General features: G+C 45.0%; 1 protein-coding gene across 1 annotated transcript in view; it reads right to left on the bottom strand.

Annotated features, from left to right (window-relative positions):
* LOC142772309 (uncharacterized) overlaps positions 1-21,806 on the bottom strand; it is a 42,424-nt gene extending 20,618 nt beyond the window's left edge. Inside the window, exons 1-2 of the mRNA XM_075874510.1 lie at positions 21,787-21,806; positions 16,793-18,153 (exon numbers count right to left, since the gene is read on the bottom strand). Of these exons, the coding sequence (XP_075730625.1) occupies positions 16,793-18,153; positions 21,787-21,806 (1,381 nt within the window). The remainder of the gene's footprint in view (positions 1-16,792; positions 18,154-21,786) is intronic.
* Positions 21,807-22,845: the final 1,039 nt, after the last annotated feature.

The raw sequence follows: 22,845 nt of genomic DNA, 5'->3' as shown, positions 1-22,845 counted from the left end.
TCCATCGAAATTTGACTGAAACGACCGGAATCGGATCAACCGAGGCGGACGAGCGTGGGTGTTCTGTGTTCAGTTTGTGTTGCCTAGATTGTTAGCACCTGCTCCGTGGCTCAGATCTGCTGACAGGTCATCACGGAACGCTCGACTGTGCATATTGCTCTGGAAGAAACGGGAACTATTTTTGTCAAGAAACCTGTTTTGTGCACTGCAAGGCAAACAAAAGCCTCCCCCCTCCACCCGTTTCAAGGGTGTGTGTTGGCAGGGCCCGCACAATAGGCACTTGTATCTGTATTGACTGGCCCACGCTACCATGTGCGGACGCTGCATGGAATGTGGAGATGTGCGCCCAGCTGCACCTTTGGGCCTGAGCATACATCAGGCCTTGGGTTTTATGGAGAACTACGAAAGAAAAAAAAACACGCCTGGGAAAAAATAAGGAATGATAACTGTATCCGTCGCAAAAAAAAAAAAATCCTAGAGAGAAATGAAAAACATAGCGTGAAAAATAAGCGCAGAACACCTTGAGTGCCAATAAACTAACCCTGAACTTACATTTTTAAATATATAGCAAGAGTAATTTATTTGACGTGGACAGGGCATTAGGCCGACTTAAAAAAAAGAACAGAAGTTTTTTTTTTTTTCTCCAGCACATCATCGAGCCACTATGAAGGAACGTTTGCTGGTGATGGCATCGATAGAACCTCTGCAAATAATAAACCTCAAAAGTGGTGCACACTTCTACCGCTAAAGAGGAAGTGCTTCCTTTCTGTACCCTTCCGTGTAAAACCACGAGGGAAGCAGCTGTGCAGTGCTGTCTATGGAAGTCCGGGAAAGAGGGGGAGTGCGCAGGAAATGTTCAGTAGTTTTTCCCCTTTGAATTAGCGCGATGCCGTTCAAACATGTTTAACGGCCGGCCAGCCATGGAGACGACTAAGCGAGCATTCGTTCATCGCATTACAATTTACAGCATTCTGACATGCGCCGGGTTATCTATTGTAACCGGATTAGGAAGCGCGTTTCGTCTTGGAGATCAATTCGTTGCGGTTAGCACCTCGTGCCTTGGATAGCCACTGCAGATTCACCTTTCATAGTTCACCTCGCTCTGCAGAGAAAAAAACCTGTCTCTCTTTAGTGTCTTGTCCCACTCATCGAAGAAGGGAGAAAGACACAAGAAATACCGCACTGTCCCGAAGTCCTAGGTCAGTTAATCTGGTGCGTGAACACACATTCGTCGTTAGCAACGGCGTCGGAGGTGTCAACCCCGAAAGCCCCGGACGAACCTGCGAATACGCGACGTGGTATTTGAAAGAGGTTTTCTACGCCGGTGTGTCACCGCTTCCCGAACATGAACCGTGGTCCAAGACGAGACTTCGATTGGGACTATATGGATCAGCTCTTCCCTCCCCATCTGAGGTGAGGTTCTTTTCATTTATTGCAATTGCCCATGCTATGTCAGTTCACGAACTGTAACAGGTTTTCGAAGGAATAACGTCGGCCGGCGGTTAATTATCGATCTTAGTGGCAACGCATTTGAACTATTCTGAGGTAAATGGTGCTTTCAAGCATATATGCTGGCTTTTCTTTGCGTTTGATTTTAGATTTCTAGCTTAAAGAGGTAAAAAAGATGTTATTTTTTCGATGGCCACTTCTATCGGCGCTGTTATTGCCACGCGGCTCACTCAGACACTGCCACGTACGTTCACTCTTGCTACGAGTTTTTTTTTTTTTTTTTTTGTAACGATGGCGCGAGCCATGAGGGCTGGCCTCTTCAGGTCGGCACACCCAGAAACAAGGTGCCGAAATTAACTATAACGTTTGATGTCTAACTAGTGAACACCACGATATAATTACGACAAACACGGTGGCTGGACTCTATCAATTTGCACATTCTGGCGTTCTTTAACGTGCACTGTAATCGCAATGGCTTCTGAATATTCTCCTCCATTAAAATGCGACCGCCGCGGTGGCGATCGAACCCGCGACCTTCAAGTAGCGGCCAAGCACCATTATCACTGCTCCATAATGGCTGACGAGTAACTGCGCCGCACAATGGTTCACGGCGTGAGTTCCTCGACTCGCATCTTCGTGAAATGTCGGCCTAACGCAGTCCTTGCGCAAGGTCCGTGTATCAAAACTCGATGCTGTATCTTATCGATCTGTAGCTTTTCGTCTCTTGCTTTTGAACGCGCCTGTACTATAGTGTTTACCATTAAAAAACTAGACAATTTCTCTGGTTTTACATGACAAAAATGAAATTCCATCGTGCGACCCGCCGTATGGGGGCTTCGGATTCAAGTCGGCGACGGCCTCACTCTGGTGGCACGAACAGACAGTTTTTGATACCTTTACAACTGATGGGTCAGCTGTTGTCCTTGTTCTACATAGTTAACTTATATTGGCCTCGAGGACATGCCGTGGCGCTTCCTACGTGAAGACGTCTCTCATAGAATACCGGGTTGACTTTGTCCGCTAGAACTGTGCATTTCCTGCGCTTTTGCTGTGGGCACCATGCCTGCTTCTCTGTGTTTTGAAGCTCAGTGCCTCAAACAACGTTAAGACCTGATATTACGGGCGAGCAAATTATGAATCAGTGCTCCCGGTGCCTCTCCCTTGTCTAACTTGTATCGTAAAATGGCGACTAAGAACCACTGCAACCATGGGGGACGATCTAAGTGGTGTCGCCAAAGCAAAGCTGCATGCCGTATTCGACAACTACGAATACTATCTGTGACGCCAAAACCATTGCAGCGCTGGCCTCTCAAGGGAGGCCCTCGCGGCCTATATAAGCTTGATCTAAAAACATTATCTCTGTATATTTGCAATATGTCTAATAAAAAAACTCAGCCATAGCTATTTGGGATGGACAGGTTAGAATAGGTGCTAGTTACACGGTTTACGCTGACGGTGCCTCAGCTGTGACCATTTTCTTCAAAATATGCCACAGTTACAACTGTTTTTCTGACTGCACATTACACATATTTGATTTTTGCTAAACGTGGCAACTAGGACTTTTACTTATTGTAGCTCATCTTTCAGAAAACAGCCAACTTCAGCTATTTTATTTCTATACTGTGCTCTCACTAATCCAACGAGCCAGTTCAGTTTCGGAGACCATATAGAAGATGACCCCTTCGGAGTGCTTCATTTCATCAATTCTATGCCTCGTGCTGATTTTATATGGTGGTTGCAATTGGCCGATGTCCTGAATAATGAATCCACAGTGGTCCATTTTTGTGGAAAACTGCTCCAATTCTGGGGCTGGCTTTGCACATTGTCGAGCTACAGCATCCAATATATTTTCTCATCGTAACAATGTTTTAATAAAGCGAGACAAAGTGCGATACGAAGCTCACAAATGGTGTTGACTTATCGTGCTCCAAACACTAAAGAAGCTACTGTAATCTTCAAACAGCGTGGATATGTCAGCATGCATAACTCGATATAGAATAGTTGCGGTGTGCTGATATAACTTACACATCACCCACAAATTGTGCAGGACCATAGATAATTTTACATTACAAACTAACAAAACTAATGTGGTGAGGGGGAGAGCTCTTATTCTCCCAGAAGGTGGCGGGGAAAAATTACCTTAAAGTTACTGTATGTGCTACGTTTAGGTAGCGTATCGACTATTTTATAGACGGGATTCAGTTCCCCTTTAGAGAGTGGTTGAGTTTTGTGTGTTGCAACAACTAAACAAAGAGTGTTACGGCCGGCACACGCGCTTGAAAATTGTTGCATTGCGGCGTACCATACCTCACGAATTTATTAGTTGACTTTACAGTCCACCACGGCGGCACCCAGAGGTCTTACTCAAAACAGTTTATACAGTACATTTACTACAGCAATATAGTGACCGCCATTATGCGTAGAGTGGTCCAGATTTCATGTGTGCGCTTTAAAAACACGTTTGAATGTCTTTCCTTAGTAAATCTTTTCAAACCAGAACACTTGTTCCCAGAATGCTTTTCCAGTTGTACCCCTCCACATTCCCGTGAGGGTAGAGGAGCGCCACAAATGCTTTTCAAAGCAGACCTGAGAAATGTCACACCTCACTTCATGTTGATCCCACGAAACAAAGAAAAAGGAAAAGCGGGATAAAGAAAAAAATGTTTGAAAAAAAAAGCTTGCTGGCTAGCGTGTGGCACAGGCTAAGGTTCCTAGATTTTTCCCTTTTATCTAAATACCGAAATAAAAGTTTTTCATCAATCAAACAAAAGCTTTTCATCCATCCATCTGAATACCGACAAACTGCCTTCTCTCTCCGCCCTCTCTACACACAGTGTACGTCTGCCGCCATTTTCTTCCCTATTGGAAGATTTAGAAAGCTATACGTATATTTAAGTAAAATAGCCCCGCCTCTTTCAGAGGACGCGAAGCGCCGTTCCCCACCGGAGAGTGTCCCGCCGCTAGTCAGCGGAGGACTCTATTCACCTGATGCTGGCAAAGCATTAGGAAGAACACTGCTGCCGAAAACAAGCGTTAGCAAATGAGGTTCGTCAATGAGACTTCCATGGTTGTCAACACTTAAAAAAAAAGAGGGAAAAACTGAGGACTTTAGGTAGCGCCACACTGCTGATGCATAGTTTGCATTCAAGTTACCATGCCCGCAATCTAGGGCATCCAGCTTGATGAAATTCTGCGTGAGCTTGAACGCTGATTTTAGATTAGCGCATAGTGATTCTTGCGTTCCTTTGGATGCTCCCGTGCCGTGGAATGAGAAAAGACTAAAATGGGAGAGCATGAAAAAAAATAAACATCGCCTGGACCGATTGAATCCGTGTCCTGCTCTGAACCGACATGCTGTAACGAGATAAAAAAGACACGTTTACCGCCTATCTACGGCGCCCACCATAGGGAAGATGTCTGTGACATTACGTTAACAATGTATACAGAGACAGATGTCACTACACGCCGTTTTATACATAAGGTGGAACGCGATCGAAGCTAACGGGGCTTTTTGCAGCATAAATTCTCGCCTAAAGAAATAGTTTAGCGAGTTCCAGAAAAGCGATACGGGGGGGGGGGGGGGAAGCATTTGTTACCTCATACTCTCCGCTTGCACCGGCCTTGCTCCTTCCCATGCTGTTTTTTTTTTTTAGCTAAAATTACGTTCACCGCTCCACATTCTAGTGAAGGTGTGGACGAAACAAAAAGCCGTTTGAATCACACTAAAGCATTGGGATGCCTAGTTGTCTCTTCGTCCTCGTGCAAAAAAAAAAACAAAATGATGAAAACAGAAGTGTCAATGGCGAACGAAAAAAAAAATGCAGTCTAGCTTATGGTGAAGCCTATCTGGTGGAAAGATCTTGCATTCGCAATAGCTATTTTGCAAACGGTCCACTAGAAAGAGTATACTAAGAAATTGTTAACCTATAGCTAGCGAGCGTGTTTTCTGTCTGTGACCAGTTCGTACTTTTTGTTTTTTTGTGTGTACCGTGCTTTCCAAAATTACTTTATATCAGCCCTATCGATGCGGCACAGGTTTTCTGACTGATTATCACATCAGAATCTAAATATTTTAGCGATGCTTCATAATTCCTCGCCGCACACATTCACACATGCTTCCATTGAAGAAACACATAACAGACACAGCACTCACAACCAACTGTGTAATATGCGTGACTGGCCATCTCATACGGATAGCTTGATATTACGTCACTGAAAGTGCATGCTGAAGCATCTTCATGTGGAGATGCCACACTTTCAAGGTGGCATTATTGTCATCAGAACATAACATGCGCATTATTTCATTGTTGAAACGAAGAGACGTCGACTTCACACAACACAACGCATTTCTAATCCAAGCTGCTTTTGTGGAGTCTTAGTTCCTTTCATAAGCCGCATCCATGACCTCACGTGCAAGCCATCCATACGCGCGATTATTTTGAGGAATTACCAAGATGCACCAAACTACTTTCCTTATGATGAGCCACTAAACCCAAGTTTTGATAGGTTACCACAGATCGCACCAACCTTCCTATTTTGTTAAAAAAACTTCGCCACATTCCTAGAGCAATCATGAGGAAATGCCAATGCATTTGTTTGGAGTCCCTAACGTCGTTTCGTACGTGAGAATCCAGCGTTAGAAGAATAGTGTTTTTTTTTTCTTACATCATGTAGGCAATAGCGCCATTCCCCTCACGGGGAGTTGTCATCTATCGTGAAAAACGCAGTATGCTTTCCTGGACCATTGCCGTCACCCATGCGCCAATAATCAGGAGAGTGCCGCCTACAGAGGTCAGGGAATGGGGAAGCGGGTTCGAAAAATCTCCAGTACTTTTTTTTTTCTTTCAGTAAACACAATGCCACTGAAACATGTTTAACGCGCTCCCATTGGAAAAGCGTTTGGACGAAAACACCAGCATTCCGTTGTAGTTCAACTGCTGGGTACATGCTTCACAAAATTTGCTGACGCGCCGTGTTATTCATTGTAACCAGTTTCAGAAGCCCGTTCCGTCTTAGAGATCGATTCGTTGATGTTAGCACCACGTGCCGTGGATGGTCACTGTAGATTCACTGGTCAGAGTTCACTTAGCTTTGCAGAGAAAAGAACCTTGCTTCCTCCAAGGCCTTGTCCCCGTGCATCAAGGAAGGAGAAAAGATATCAGATATACCGTAGTGTCCTGAAGTTCTACTTCGGTCTATCTTGTCCGTAAACTCACACTCGTCTTTAGCAATGTAGTCAGTGGTGTGCACCCCAGATGCCCTGTAAACTAACGAAGACGCGACGTGGTACATGACAGAGGTTTTCTTCGCCGTTGTGTCTCCGCTTTCCGAACATGAACCGTGGTCCAAGACGAGACTTCGACTGGGACTATATGAATCAGCTCTTCCCTCCCCGTCTGAGGTGAGATTTTTCATAGATTGCCGTCACCCATGCTATATGAGTTCACAAACTGTAACAGATTTTGAAAATTAGAACAGTGGCCGGCGGGTAATTATCGACCTTTTTGGCAACACATTTGGATTCTTCCGAGGTGAAAGGTACTTTGAATTGCATATAATTTTTTTTTTGTGTTTGCCTTCCGGTTTCCTCCAGCAAGAGCTAATACGCATGCGCAAGTTATTTTCTCAACGGCCAGCGCAACAAAGTGAGGCCGCCGCACGTCAGCACATCTAGAAACAACGTGCCGAAATTACCGATACTGTCTGGTGTCTAACGTTCCAAAAATGCAGTATAATTATGAGAGCTGCTATGTGGTGGGTGGCTGAGGCAGTTTTGTTTCGCCGGTTTTTTTTTTTTTTTTTTTTTTGAGGTGCATTTGAAATGCACATAGCCAAAATGTGACCTACGCAGCCGTAATGAAACCAGCGACGCCCTGGTCAGCAGCCGAGCAGCATGGCCACTGCTCCACCACGGCGGACGACTAACTGCGCAGCAAAAGTGGTTGCCTGGGGCAACGTTTATAGATACTTTTTCAGTTCCGCAACTCCTCGCGCCGCGCCCAGGGAGAAGGCGGCCGGCCGCCGCACCCGCCACCGCAGCGCTGCAGTCGCGCCTTGCGCTAGGAGAGCGAGAGTCGTCTGCTAGCGCGAAGGGTGTCGCGTGAGCCTTTGCGTGCGCCCGAGTGAGAATTGTGCGAACAGTGTACTTGGTCTTTACTCTCGCTATTTAACAGAGGCCACGCGCTTTAATTCGTGCGCGTTGTATGACTCACGAACTTGAAAAAAAGCCTGTACGTACTTCGCAGGCATCCGTTTTGCGCAGTGACAAAGTGATCGCTTCACCCTGCGCCTTCCTGTGTCCATTGCATCAAGACCACATTAGTAGTTTACAATTCAGCGCGCTAAAAGAAATAGAAATCTTAAACTTATAGCACTCGGGGTTACGTAACATGAGGACTTGGCGACTAGTAAATTTTGTTGGATGAATGAAACACTGCTATTCGTCTTTTTTTTTTTTTTGCGGTGGGAAAACGCCTCACGAATAGATCGAAAACTGACGTACACATTTCATTACACGTACACGGCACAGATTTGTCGGCAGGTTTACTGCGAAGTTCGTTAAACTAGCTTTGCCTTCTTGCGCTCTCTCTGTGCCCGAACGGCACTGCTGTTCTCCAAGCATTTGGCTCGTGCGAAGAAGTGCATACGAGTTGTTAAATAAAAGTGAATTGTTTGAGCAGTAAGCTGATTAGCATGCTCGGAACAGCCAACAATATTTGTGCCTCTCTTCACTAGAGCATCCAGCACATCCCAAAATAAGTCACCAAAACATGTGCCTTTGCTAGCATGCTTTATAGTGCGTTCTACCGTGCTCACACACGCAAGCAGTTTTTCTGAAGGGTATGCAAGGCTGCCACAGACGTATTCGCGCTCGATGACCAGTATGGCCTCCTTCGACAGTGTACTTCAGGCAAATCTTTAATTATATCATCCAGAGTCGCCGTCAATGCGTTCTTGAGCTTCTCACTCAGGTGCTTTACATCTGCTTTCTTTCGCTCTCGTGCGGCAGTGGCACGAATTAGCCGCTTTCTCAGCGCACTTGCTGCCACGGGCACCTTTCTCTTTGATCGTGTGGACGTTGCCTTTCGCTTTAAACTTTTTGTCAAGTTGGCACATGCAGCACACACTTCTTTATCTGCGTCAGTCAGAACGGCGCAATCGTTGTGATGAAGCCTACCTCCAACTTTTTTTGTCACTCTGCTGGAGTTGGTGACATCGATAAGAGGGCAACCACGGCAAAATTGTTTTGCGTGCACAATTTGTACAATCGCTTCCACATCTTGCGCAGAAAATATGTTAATCTCTGCATCCCAGCTGCGCAACAGTCTTCCATTTGCATGGATGACGTACGTGAGGTCCTCGTGAATCGCGACGCTCTTCAGGATCGCGTAAACATCGTCCTTCATTCCCGCCTTGTAAAAGATAACCTGCCGAGGTTTACCAGTGTCCTCCTCAAGGTCCGCCATTCTCCAGTTTTTCGGAAGCTTTAAAGATGAGCCGTTTTCGACAATCTGTGCGAAATCAATGTCGTGCACGGGATCAGGAACTTCTTGCTGGTACTCATCTGATGGCGTAGCAACAAGTACGACTTTGTTGGGTAAGCTGGCCCTATCCTTAGGCGACCGCCGCCTCTTTATTGTTTTTGACAAATAGCTTGGAACATTCGGAAATTGACACGGCACGGCTTCAGGCTGTAATGCCCAACAGCCGCGGTCTATTTCAACAACCTGGCCGTCAATGACATGCTTGTAAGTCTTCACAATGTCATGTTGCATAAAATGCACGTCACACACTTTGCATGTCTTGCTCAGAAGTTTATCGGCGCGGGGAATAGCTCTCACCCACCTTTCAAGCAGCTGCGGATCGGACGGCGGTGCAAAAAAGTGCCGCTTTTCTGGATTGCTTTTGTACCCGCTGGTGCAGCCGGGCACGAAGCAAGTTGGCATCGTAAAGCTTGGCAGCTCCGAGACGTCCTGTGGCCGGTAGTGCTAGGTTGTCACAATTCACAGATGATCGAAGTCTTCGAGGATAACCACGTGCGCGCACGGTCACAACAACGAGAAAAAAAAAGCGCGATGACAGCCGCGCACGCGGCCAAGCAACTGCGGGGAGGAGCAACACCGGCAACACGTGCGCCCGCGACAGCGCAACTCGCGACTGTGGCGCCATCTCACTGCCCGGGTAAAACCGGCGGCCGCCTGCGGCGGCGGAGTTACGGAACTGAAAAAGTATCTATAAACGTTGGCCTGGGGAGTGTGTCAGATTGCATTTTAGTGAAGATTTTGTCCCACGAGTGAGGCTAAGCTGAGAGAGATCACAAGGCGAGACGCTTGCCGTCGTTGAGTGAGGCGCCTCGCGTTCTTTTGATACTGAAAATATTAGCTAACGCATGTCCTTGCTAACTTGCGAGCTTTGAGAGTCAGTGCTCAATATTATTGTTATAGTTTGATGGCTCCTATTTTTGAAATAGCTCGTAGTGTCGCCTTCAGCGTTTAGGGACGTTTTGCAGTCGAGAAAGAGAAGTCGGCTGGACCATGGCAAGTTTTTGTACATGCATAGGCGAGGTTAAGCTAATATTACTCGTGTCACTGGTATTTCTGTGGTGCTCACTGACAAGCTCCATACGGCACGCCATATAGAACGTTCGGATTAAGTTCCATGACGTGGGTTATTAACGTACGTTTAAGAAGAACTTTTAGCAAGTTATGGCACTTCGCACCACCCGTAGAAAGTCGCACCACACAGCGGATAGAGAGAGAAATGTTTCGAGCAGAACAGAGGGCGGCGCGGCAGTGTCAAGTGGCTGATGCGGCCCCTGCCATGCAAGCACAAAGTTTTCTTAGCATTTCGCACGATCGAATCACAATATCTAAAATATGGATGCCATGTACCGGGGCAGAAACCAGGTTATTCGTTAAAATATTCTCCCATTTATCCGAAAGTAGAATGCGTGACGATCACATGTGTGAGAATCTACAGGCAAATCTTCAGAGCTTCAATACGGTTAATTGTGTGTTATTCTAAGAAGCGGGCGAGAGAGAAAAATAAAGCAGAAACTGTAATGTTGCACATAGAAAACTAAGAAACATGCGCTACATTCAACCGTTTTAGTGCTATCTCTGGATTCCTAGCACCGTTCAGTTATTAGCTTTACAATATTTCGAGGTCAATTTGGTTGAGTATTGCGAGATGTAGGATTAAAGCCACCATCGGTTTACAGTCACGCGCGTCATCCTTAATCAAATAAACATCTATCTTTCCCCAAACAGACTGCAAAATTTACAAAACCACCGACACCGGTGAATGGTATGTTTCACAACCTTAATGCTTAATAAAAATTCATTAAACCTTGGCATTTCATTTTCGTGGTTACAATTATTTCCTTCAGAAATTCCTCTAATTACCGAGAGATCTTGTTTCTCATATAACAGCTTGAATCAATTTGTTTTGTTGAGTGACAAAGCATCATGTAAGGCAGCATAGATAACGCATTTCTACCACTTCACCTTCTGTAAACTGTTCATGCCACCTTTTAAGACACCAAGTGCGTGAGGTGGGTCACATTATTGCCACCGCTGCTCAACTGGTAGAGAGCAATATCAGCCGCAAATGGTGTCTATCGCTGAACATTTATTTATGGGAGATCGAAGCAATTAAGATCTGCTGATACAAAAGTTTCTCTGCAGTGAAAAATGAAGAGACACCACATGCTCGAACATTGGGCGGAGGTTTCTTATTTGTCTTCGCCATTATATGAAGGTTGTTTCCCATTTTTGTTCTCATTCCCACTTGGATTCGGGTGCAAATGTAGTCTTTTTCAATGTGGGACACGAGGACACGTGATCAAAGCGGTTTGTCGTTATTAGATTTGTCAAAAAATCTACAGCCCACTTCCATACTCTCTTACTTGCTCATATCCTCCTTCGCACAGTAATGTTTGTTTACTTCGCGTGCCCCCTATACTTATTTTCAAAAATGGCTTTTTGTGCAGCTTCATAATCATTTCTGGATGGCGCAATGGGTGTCAACGCTCTGAAATCTGTTGTTGAGGCTATGTCTTTAGCCTTTAAAGACCCACAAGCAGGCCATCATGGCGGCGTTTTTTTTTCTTTCTCTGAAAAGGTGTATAGGCAACAGACACAGCAAGAAGGGTTTGCATACATGTACCACGTCTCTTTTCCCGGTCATTGTCATTTTTCCAGTACGCTCTTTCTAAAACAAGAAAACCTATTACAACAAACAAGTTGTCGCGCAGAAACGACACATGAGCCTGGCTTATAGCCAAAGTCAGTGAGTGACTGCCTGTGAAAACTTGCAATTTGTGTTGCCATTCAGCGTACTCATCTTATAAAGACATGCCCAAAATGTCGGCTCATGCTGGTCTTCAGACAGTACCTCACTGCCGCTTTTTTTTGACAGATTCATTGTCATTGTTACGTGGATCCTTGCATGAAAACAAAAACTTGCCCATAGATACACTAGAAGCAACTTCTACGCTAGCGTCTGTGAGAGCTGCAATACACGCCGCTTCTGCCAGCATGGACATGATGGGCAGTTTACGCACCTGTCCAATCTCCGTTCTTCTGGCTCCGTTTAGCTTTGCGTGGCCTGGAACTTGTTCAACCGTAAATGTTCAACAGTTACGCTGTCCACGTAAAGTTCATGACAGAGAACGTCGAGAGGTTGTCAAATAAAAAATAATAAAGATTTCTGGGTCCAAGTAAGGACCGAACAAAGGCCTCTCACATGACAATCAGATGTTCTACCACAAAGCTAAGCGCCTGCTCGGGAACATACTTAAGGTATCTTCCTCTGCTCGGAAATTCTGTGAGAATTTACTAGCCATTCAACAGAATGAAGCCACATGCAAAAGTTTCACTGACACAAGCTGCTTAGTAATTTAGCAGTTACATTGTTGTAACCCGTGATTCAGTGTACTCAATTACCATCATACAATCAAAAGTATGCGCTAAGCGTTATGAAGTATGCACTAGGCACACAATGGTGCAATCATGTTAAGCTCTCAACTGTGAAGCTTATGAGTCTTCGGATTTATTTCTCGTACACAGAGAAGTTATACCACTTCAGATTAGCTAAACCATGAAGCCTCGCCCCGAGACGAGGCTTGGTAAACCTAAAGCAAGAAAAAAAAAAACCACAGCATGTCCACCGACTTGTAATGATGGGTGGGGCAGAGAGCCTGTGCATCCATCTGTTTGGCTGTCACACTAGAGAACGCATCCTAAACGGATGGATGGATATGGCTGTACCCTTTACATCGGGCGGTGGCTAGCGCCACCAAGCCGTAATACTTAATGAACCAAAAACTAGATTTATTTTTTCTAAAGTGAGTTTGAGGATTCGTACTTTGTAGTGAAGATTTTAATTTTCACTCGTGCCATGACTTTAGCCACCAATCAGATAACCTCCTTTTAGTTAAGTCTACCCGCTTAAAGTCTATTTTTCCCTCCCGGTCCCTAAACCCCAGTGCCTAAACCCAAACGCAGAGGGCGCGCCCGCGCCATCTAGTGGCGGAATCTTGTACTAGTAATTTGATCTCCATCTAGTGAACACATCGCGTACTAGTAGTGGCTACGATAGACACCACAGTGGTCACGGAGGAAGCAAAGCTAGGAGAGGCCTGACGTCACTCGTGGTGAAGCCGCGATGAAGCCGGAAGTCAGCCATATTGACCGGCCAAATTCTCCTCTCTTGTTTATATCCGAATGTAAAGCAGAAGGCGCGACTCTCTCTCTGGCTCGAAAAGCACGTGGGCTGCGCAGCGCGTGTGTCGTGACGATCCGAAACTAAGGGAACGGGGCTCATCACACTGAGCTAGCTAGACACCTTCGGCGAATTCCTTTCGTCCGTGTAATAACAGGGAGTAACGGCACGCCGACAACGAAGCAACTACAAGAGAACAAGTGCTAGATGCACTGACAATGGCGAGTGTTTTCACGTCATTTATTCAGCAACTGTACAGACAACACGATCGGTCGTGCGCCTTCTACGGTTGCATTTCACCACGCGACCGACGCAGCGTCCGGCCACTGTGTCCGTGTTCCACGTGAAACTCACCGGCGTCAGCATTCCGCGACCATGGTAACTTTGAGCATGGTGCAAGTGGCACTTGAACGCGGTTGCTGTTACGTTGAGACTACATGAAATTCTGGTGGAGAGTGTACGAAGCGGAACAGAAACGGTGTTTTAATACGCACATGCAAGTTGTTACTGCACACACACACACAAAACTACGTATGTGCGCAAGGTCCTCATGACGTCTTGCTGGGCTCAACAGCGTCGTCCGTTGTCGCAAGCAGGAGTAGTGCTCAACCGCTGTTCAAACGCTGTTCAAACCCCGTGATGTGCGCTGTTCAAACCCCGTGATGGACAAAGAGTTTGTAGACGTTGCTAAGAGTACAGTAACTGCGAGGAGAACACTGCGTAACCAATAACTGGCGCAGAGTACGGATATTGTCCACCACTGCTCAAAACGAAACCTGAAGAGGCACACATGCCGCCGCCAGCCGTGGCCGCTCACTGCTAGACCAGCTCCACTGCGCAACACGTAACCATAGCAACGCCGCCATTGTGCCCAGTGAAGATGGGCGCCGTGATGTCAATTCCGCCACACTTTGCACGCCGCGCGCCGGCTGGGCATGCCCTCTTCTACCTTTCCTTTCTCCGTGACAGTGGTAGACAAGCTTGTGCCTTAAAGAGCTTCGTCCTTAAAAAACAAGCCATTGTTGAAGTCACCTATTACGTCACCTCGCCATGACGTAATAGACATTAGGGCTCTCTCGAGGCCTATATAATTATTGGAGGGTGAAAATGAAGCTTATTTATGCTCTTATTTGAATAGACACTGCCGAGATTAACGAAATCTTGTGGGGCTGTAGTTCAGATGAGTCGTTCTCAGCCATGGATGTGTCGGGGACCCCTTATCGCCTGGTGAAAGTGATGGGGGACACCTTGCAGCAGAGAAGTGGAAGGAGGGTAGGTAGGTAAATTAACACACCTGGAGCGTAAACAGGTACCTTCTATGCTTTCAAAAACATAAATCAAATGTGCCACATCACTTCATTTTGAGCAGTTCAGTGCGTGATTCAGTCAGCGTTAAACAAAGTTTAAGCACGACTTTGAAAAAAAAAAGCGGGTGAGGATTTCACGTAACCTCTATAGTCAGCGGACCCTCAACAGAATTACCGGTCAGTAAAAACCACAAAAAAACTCTTCTAATTCAAAAACTCACTGTAAGCCCTCCATTTGTCTTTCGCAAAGATCCTATAGTTGTAAAATTAACGAGAATAACGTGCTCAAGAACAATGTATCACTCAAAAGCAGGGGTCGACAACTTTCGCAGCCAGAGGTCCACTTCGCATAAAAGCCGATTCAGCGGAGGCTGGACGGAAAAGCGGGCGGTGTTGGAGGTGCGGTCGCCTCTAAGGACAAAAAAAAGTATTGTCAGCAGCCCACAGACTCGGAATAAAAGTTATGTTTATTTTCTCACGCATTTAACAAGATTGCGATGTACAAACATAGGTTAAACGTGCAAACCTCATTTCTGATGAAACATTTGTTTGGGGCAGTGATGAGGCGGGTGTGGTGCAGGTGTCCTGGCGCGGTGGGGGGGGGGGGGGGAGGTGAATATATACCGCATTTATACACATTCTTTATTTTATTTATTTATTTATTTATTTATTTACATAGTTCCTGCAACGCCGTAGTGGCATTACTGCAGGGGGGTATACATAAGAAGTCATAGGAAACATTTCTGCGATAAGACGCCAAACATAGTGAAAAAATTCAATTATAACAACATATAAAAATAAAAAAAAAATAATAATAAAAAAATATTTTAGTACAATATTGCACATGACAACAGGTACCAAAAGAGAAGTACATATGTCACAATTTCACAACGATGAGAAAAAAGCGCTGTTGTCACTCAAGTTCACTATACCTTCGGGAAGTTCATTCCAGTCTCTAATTGTTTTTAAAAAGAAGGAGTTGGCAAAAGTAGTGGTTTTGTACGCGTATTCTTGTATTTTATGTGAGTGTTGGCATCTTGTGGAACGATATGTTGGTGCTAGTAGGTATTCAGACTTATTAATTCCTGTTAGGTTATAATATATGCTATGCAGAAGTTTTAATCGAAGTTTCCGTCTTCTAGATTTTAGAGTTTCCCAGCCTAATATGGCCTTTATTTCTGACATACTAGCGAATGGGTCGTAGTTGTTGCTGACGAAACGGGCTGCCTGGTTTTGGACTTTTTCTATTGTTTTTGCAAGATACTTCTGAGCCGGGTCCCAGATAACACAAGCATATTCAAGTATAGACCTGACAAGAAGGAAGTAAAGAGTTTCTTTCACTTCTTTTGTTGCACAGTGAAAGTTTCTACGAATAAAAAACAACGTTCTACTAGCCTTTGAGATCATTTGGTCTATGTGTCTGTTCCAATGGAACGATTCTGTCAAGTAAATTCCTAAATATTTACACTCGGGCACCTTTTTGACTGCCTCGCCATTAATACTGTATGTGCACTGGATTTTTGAAATGTTCTTTGCAAAGCTGATGTGGTTGCACTTCGAGATATTTAAGCACATATTCCACGTGGAGCACCAATGTGTTACCGTGTTTAAGTCATCTTGCAATAGTTCAGTGTCTGTGATTGAAGTAATGTGACGGTAGATGATGCAATCGTCTGCGAATAATTTTATGCAAGATTTTATGTTATATGCTATATCATTTATATAAACCAAAAATAACAGCGGACCTAGAACGCTACCTTGTGGCACGCCTGAAGTCACGTTTACATATGAAGACGTTTTAGAATTTAAAACAACACACTGTTTACGACCACTTAAGTAATTCCGTAGCCAGGTTTGCAGCTTAGCATTAATATTCAGTGAAGCCAGTTTAATGTCTAACAGATTATGTGGGACCGTATCAAATGCCTTGCGAAAATCGAGAAATAATGCATCAACAATGTTGTTACGGTCAAGCGCAGTCAGTACGTCATGCTGAAATTCAGTTAGTTGCGTGACGCATGAACGACCCTGCCGAAATCCATGCTGGGAGCGGGCAAAAAAATGAGTAGATTCGAGATATTTGAACAATGCGCTATAAATAACATGTTCTAATAATTTGCAACAGGTTGAAATTAAGGATATGGGACGATAATTTTGTACATGTTTTTTGCTTCCTGCCTTATGTACAGGAACCACATTGGCTGTTTTCCAATCCCTTGGAATAACGCCGGTGTCTAGAGACAACTTGTACATTATGCATAAATATTGTGCAATAATAACGTGACACTTTTTAAGTACATGAGATGATATACCGTCAGGCCCTGTAGCCTTAGAGGTGTCCAGAGTACGCAGCAGACTATCCAAGCCAGCGTAATCGATTTCAATTTCCGCCATTTCATTACCAATATTTTTTGAAGGTAGCATTGGAGAGTGTTCAGTTCTTTTTGAAAACACTGACTGAAAATAGGCGTTAAATGCTTCAGCTTTCTCCAAGTCATCCGTTATAGTTTTTTCCTGGGTTAAAAGGTCAGGGATAGCTGTGTCGTCTTTTCTGTTGTTCTTGACATACTTCCAAAAGAATTTTGGATTACACTTCAAGTCTGTGTTTAGCTTGTCAAAGAAGACACGCTTTGCCTGTTTTAGTTTTAACTTAAGCTCTTTGTTTACACTTTTGAGCTTTGTTTTATTTAGTGCTGTTCTCTTTTTAAGAAACCTTTTATGGGCATTCGCTGCTTTTCTAACAAGTTTGCGTATCTCAGAGTTGAACCAGGGTTTGTGCCTCTTTCTGCATCTTAGACACCTCTGAGGTACGTACATATTCACCAGCTCTGTAACCTTGTCACGGAAAATTTGCCACAATTCATCCATGCCGCATGACTCCGATATGCATAAAAAAGTGGGATAATACAAGACCAGCTCTTCGGAAATGGCATTAAAGTCCCCTCTGTCGTACATGAAAACATTTCGAGGGGTTTGCTTACACGCAGGTATTCTAGAAACGTTTAACTCTGCAACAACGCAACTATGATCACTAATTCCTGGACATACGTTTGTGTGAACAATAACATTTTCGTCATTGCTTAGTAAAAGATCTAGTAAAGCGTTAATCCGAGTTGGTTCGTTCACATATTGTTGTAGCCCATAGACACTCATTAGTTCTGAAAAGGCAGAACAATTTCGATTTTTTTGTGGGGCTACACAGTCGGAATCCCATTTCATATCGGGCAGATTGAAATCCCCTCCCAGTATTACGCAGTGAGATATTTGTGATAGTATGTCGGAAAGTTGAATCAAAGATTCATTGTTGTGGTCAGGTGGGCGGTAAAATGATCCAAAAACGATGTTGTTTCCCTGGGGAAATTGGACGCGGCACCATACTGATTCAGTTTCATTATCAAAAACAACTTCTTCGCTGGCAAGGCTACTTGAAATTAAAAGAAACACGCCACCACCGTGCCTGTTTCTATCTTTACGGTACACTGTAAAACCTGGCGGAAATATTTCTACATCCAATACTGTGTCGTCAAGCCATGATTCGGTACCCATAACGATTTGCGCTTTCACCGTTTCAAGTAAGATTGTAAACTCATCAGTTTTGTTTTTTAGGCTTCGACAATTGACCACCAACAATACTGGTGTAAAGCTTTTTGTGATGGTATATTTCCCGTTTGTTCTTAAGTTAGAATGATCATGTCATTTCCGCCCCAATATCTGAGCATGCGCCCGAAGGTGCCGCCCCCCCCAACCGCCCCCCCCAAAAAAGGTGCCGCATTCTGCGGCACCTTTTTTGGGGGGGGCGGTTGGGGGGGTCATCTCAGCAAAGACTCGCGTTATAGTCAGGGGCGCGTTGGAATTGGGTAAATACAGTAATACCATAGGCTGTGACCCCTGCTATATGGTGTTTCATTGATTAGCGACTGTTTCAAGCTCACTCTACGCCGGTGGCCAAAGAGCGTGCTCCACGTTATAATTGCGAAGCATACTTCTTAGCGAGCTTCGGCCACAATGAGCGTATCTATCTATCTATCTATCTATCTATCTATCTATCTATCTATCTATCTATCTATCTATCTATCTATCTATCTATCTATCTATTTAGCCGCTTACGGTTGGGTGCTCTCGTGTTCACCCCCATAAGTTGGCGTTACACGTTAGGGGGCTACCAATTTTTACTTCGGCGAACTCTTCTTGACATGCTGTTCAGACTAGGAAAAGCGCCATTGTGATGTTTTCATCAGCTTTCCTATTTTTCTTCACTATCATTTGAAAGAGATAGTGAAGAATGTTTCGCCCACGGTGATTTCAAGCCAAAACGAAAGATTGAGTGCCGCATTCACTGGACGTATACAAAGCCTTCTTTTCAGGCCTACGCTATACAGGAGAATGGAGAGAGCAGACTGCTGCGCTGTGTGCTATTGCGGGGATGACTAAAGTTCCCATATATTTCCCTGTTGTTTCTTAAGTATCCAACGCCATTCAAGCTCCATTGTCGAATCTCATTAGGTTTCGCTCGTTTTCAGCAGCCGTGTTCTTCTTTACGATTGGCCAGCACCCGATGAAACTAGATCGCTCACTAACGAGAGTGCTCTGACCGGATGAGAAAGGCACGTCACGTCTGCTGAAAGATGTGTGGATAATGTGCTTAGACATGCGTGGCGTTGTTTCTTTTTCAATTTGAAAAAAAAAAACAGTGGCACATGCCATTCACTTCTCAAAGAGGGCCGGAGAAAAGGCCGTCGCTGGTACCTAGGTAAAAAGAAAAAAAATTTAGAGGCTTTAGGGTGACATTTGGCCGAATTCCAGGGTTCTGGACAGAAGCATCCCCGAAAGAAATGTTTCCAGAAATTGCGTGCCCTTCATAAATGTACACAAAAATTGTCCCCATTCGCGTTCTCAAAAAAGAAAACGTCTTCTTGAAAAAGCCTTGCAATAGTTTTTGAGCATGGTCAGAAAACGCTGCCTATCGGTAGTAGAGGCTCCCGACAACACGCGATCCAAATATTATACCACAGACCGCGGCCTGGTATTCACAATAAATTATCAAAATCAGCTAAAAATTGCTTTGTCTTGTCTCGACAAATGGCGGAATATGGCGAAAAATCTTAAGTGAATTACCCATTTATGAGCCATTGCCTGATTTGAACATGGCGCGCTCGCTCATTACAGAGATCACCGCGGGAGGCCGTGACTTGTTCACGCGTTCGCGCGTGATCACTCGGACACTGCGGCGCATTTGAAAAAAAAAAGAAAAAAAGTGCTCAAGGCCACGAGGCGCGTGTGAAGTTTTTCTGTGGTCTTGCCGTCCCTCCGTGCTTAGCCTCCAGCGCTTTCGTCGGGACGAGAGAAGACAGAATGCAGTTGCAGCATGCGACAAACCATTGTAACTCTATTCGCCCTGGACGGATACTTAAATTTTTCTATCTACTAATTCTTTATATCAAATTCTTTATATCTGATACTAATTCTTTATATCTGAATTAAAAAGAACATGTCAGCAGAGAAAGCGGTTTACTGCAAGATTCTAGACGAAGCGCCATAATGAAATACCAACTTTCCCTACCAATCTGTACAAGTGTAATTTCAGATGCAATATCACATACAATGCGCATGTCAAATACATGTCATCCAGCTATGCACACGCCTGAAAAAGACACAAAGGGGGCGGAAGTTCCGCGCCCATACATTCCATCTGAAGGCAGCAGCTTGATCACTCCAGCACTCTGCAGTTAGGTGGACGCTTTCGGGAGCTCAATCGATGCTTGCCGTGTGGTTGAGTGAACGGTACTTGTTTGCGGAACTGAGATAATGCATGAAATCGAGTAAACGAGGCAAAATCTGTGCCTGGGTGGTCATGCAAAAACAAAAATGTACTGCCTCGGGTATCTGCTGGCATTGTGCTAAACGTAAAGAATGCAAAGCCCTTTTGAGTACGGAGATGTTCTCAAGCCACGGACTGCCACTTAAACATTCACCCCAAGCATCCTGCAGGTAATTTGATTATTATCGTAAGAGCGAGGCAGAAAATTGAAGAGACTGCACTTGTCTCGAGAGAAAAAATCCGCTACTATTGTCACAGTTGCTGTCAGAAACTGCAATAGCGAAAAAAAAAAGAAATGCCGCATAGGCAGCGAGCAGAGCCTCAAGCGCTGCACTTGCCAGAAGCGGAGCAGGAGCACCCACCGAGTCCAGTCAGCCTCTGGGACCTTGTTAATTCTGCACCTCGAACTATCGCTGTGGGCGACCGCCCAGAGCGCTTCCTGTGCTGCCGTACTGACCCCAAAACACTAAAAAAGACTACTTGTATTTGCTAGCGCAAGGTGATTAAAGTTATTATCAGAGAGCAGCACTTGGTTTATGGACAGAAGCTTCTACCTCGCTGAAGGCTGGTGGACACACGATCTTATTTTAACTTCTTTCGTTTTCCAGCGCACTTTGAAAGTTCGCGAAGTTTCGAATAAAGGCAGCATGTTTATTCCTCTCGCAGTTAAATTTCACCTGGCGACCTTTGCATCTATACAGCCATGCCAAAGGGTCCGTTTTTTCCGGGGACGTTCTTTTCTGCACCCGTTTTAAATTACGGTAATTTATTAGATCGGCCCTTTGGTTTCCGGCATTTTTAATGCCACCCAGGCACCACAGTACACATTATAACTTCTCGGAACCCGTGTTTCTGTTTCGGGCAACAATCCAAAATACTGTAAAAGTGTGTCAGTACTTCTTGAAATCATGTCTGGAGAACAAGGATATATCAGCGAGGATGTTTCAATCTAGCAAGCATGTTTAATGGATGTAATGTACCATACCGTAATATTAGGCCGGGTTTCACGTCACAAAATCATCATATGATTATGAGAGATGCCGTGGCGGAAAGCTCCGGAAATTCGGATCATCTTGTGTTCTTAGACGTACACTGACATGGCACAGTACACGTGCCTCTACCATTTCACCTCCATCGAAATTTGACTGAAACGACCGGAATCGAATTGACCGAGGCGGACGAGCATGGGTGTTCTGTGTTCAGTTTGTGTTTTCTAGGGTGTGAGCACCTGCACTGTGGCTCAGATCTGCTGACAGTTTATCACGGAACCCTCGATTGTGCATAATGCTCTGGAAGAAACAGGACGTCTTTTTGTCGAGAAACCTGTTTTGTGCACTGGAAGGCAAACAAAAGCTCCCCCCCCCCCCACCCGTTTCAAGGGTGCGTGTTGGCAGGGCCCGCACAATAGGCACTTGTATCTGTATTGACCGAGCTATGCTACCATGTGCGGACGCTGCATGGAATGTGGAGATGTGCGCCCAGCTGCACCTTTGGGCCTGAGCATACATTAGGCCTTGAGTTTTAGGGAGAACTACGAAAGGAAAAAAACACGCCTGGGAAAAAAAAGGAATGATAACAGTATCCGTGGCAAAAAAAATCCTAGAGAGAAATGACAAAGATAGTGCGAAAAATAAGCGCAGAACACCTTGAGTGCCAATAAACTAACCCTGAACTTACATTTTTTAATTATATAGCAAGAGTAATTTATTTGACGTGGACAGGGCATTAGGCCGACTTAAAAAAAAGAACAGAAGTTTTTTTTTTTCTCCAGCACGTCATCGAGCCACTATGAAGGAACGTTTGCTGGTGATGGCATCGATAGATCCTCTGCAAATAATAAACCTCAAAAGTGGTGCACACTTCTACCGCTAAAGAGGAAGTGCTTCCTTTCTGTACCCTTCCGTGTAAAACCACGAAGGAAGCAGCTGTGCAGTGCTGTCTATGGAAGTCCGGGAAAGAGGGGGCGTGTGCAGGAAATCTTCAGTAGTTTTTCCCCTTTGAATTAGCACGATGCCTTTCAAACACGTTTAACGGCCGGCCAGCCATGGAGACGACTAAGCGAGCATTCCTTCATCGCATTACAATTTACAGCATTCTGACATGCGCCGGGTTATCTATTGTAACCGGATTAGGAAGTCCGTTTCGTCTTGGAGATCAATTCGTTGCGGATAGCACCTCGTGCCTTGGATAGCCACTGCAGATTCACCTTTCATAGTTCCCCTCGCTCTGCAGAGAAAAGAACCGTTCTCTCTTTAGCGTCTTGTCCCACTCATCGAAGAAGAGAAAAAGACATCAGATATACCGCAGTGTGCTGAAGCCCTACGTCAGTTAATCTTGTGCGTGAACTCACATTCGTCGTTCGCAACGGCGTCGGAGGTGTCAACCCTGAAAGCCCCGAACAAACCTGCGACGACGCGACGTGGTATTTGACAGAGGTTTTCTTTGCCGGTGTGTCACCGCTTCCCGAACATGAACCGTGGTCCAAGACGAGACTTCGACTGGGACTATATGGATCAGCTCTTCCCTCCCCGTCTGAGGTGAGGTTTT

The sequence above is a fragment of the Rhipicephalus microplus genome, chromosome 9 (assembly GCF_043290135.1).
Source record: "Rhipicephalus microplus isolate Deutch F79 chromosome 9, USDA_Rmic, whole genome shotgun sequence".
Taxonomy (NCBI): Eukaryota; Metazoa; Arthropoda; class Arachnida; order Ixodida; family Ixodidae; genus Rhipicephalus; species Rhipicephalus microplus.
Note: the sequence above shows the minus strand (reverse complement) of the source record. Positions and strands in the feature narration are given on the sequence as shown.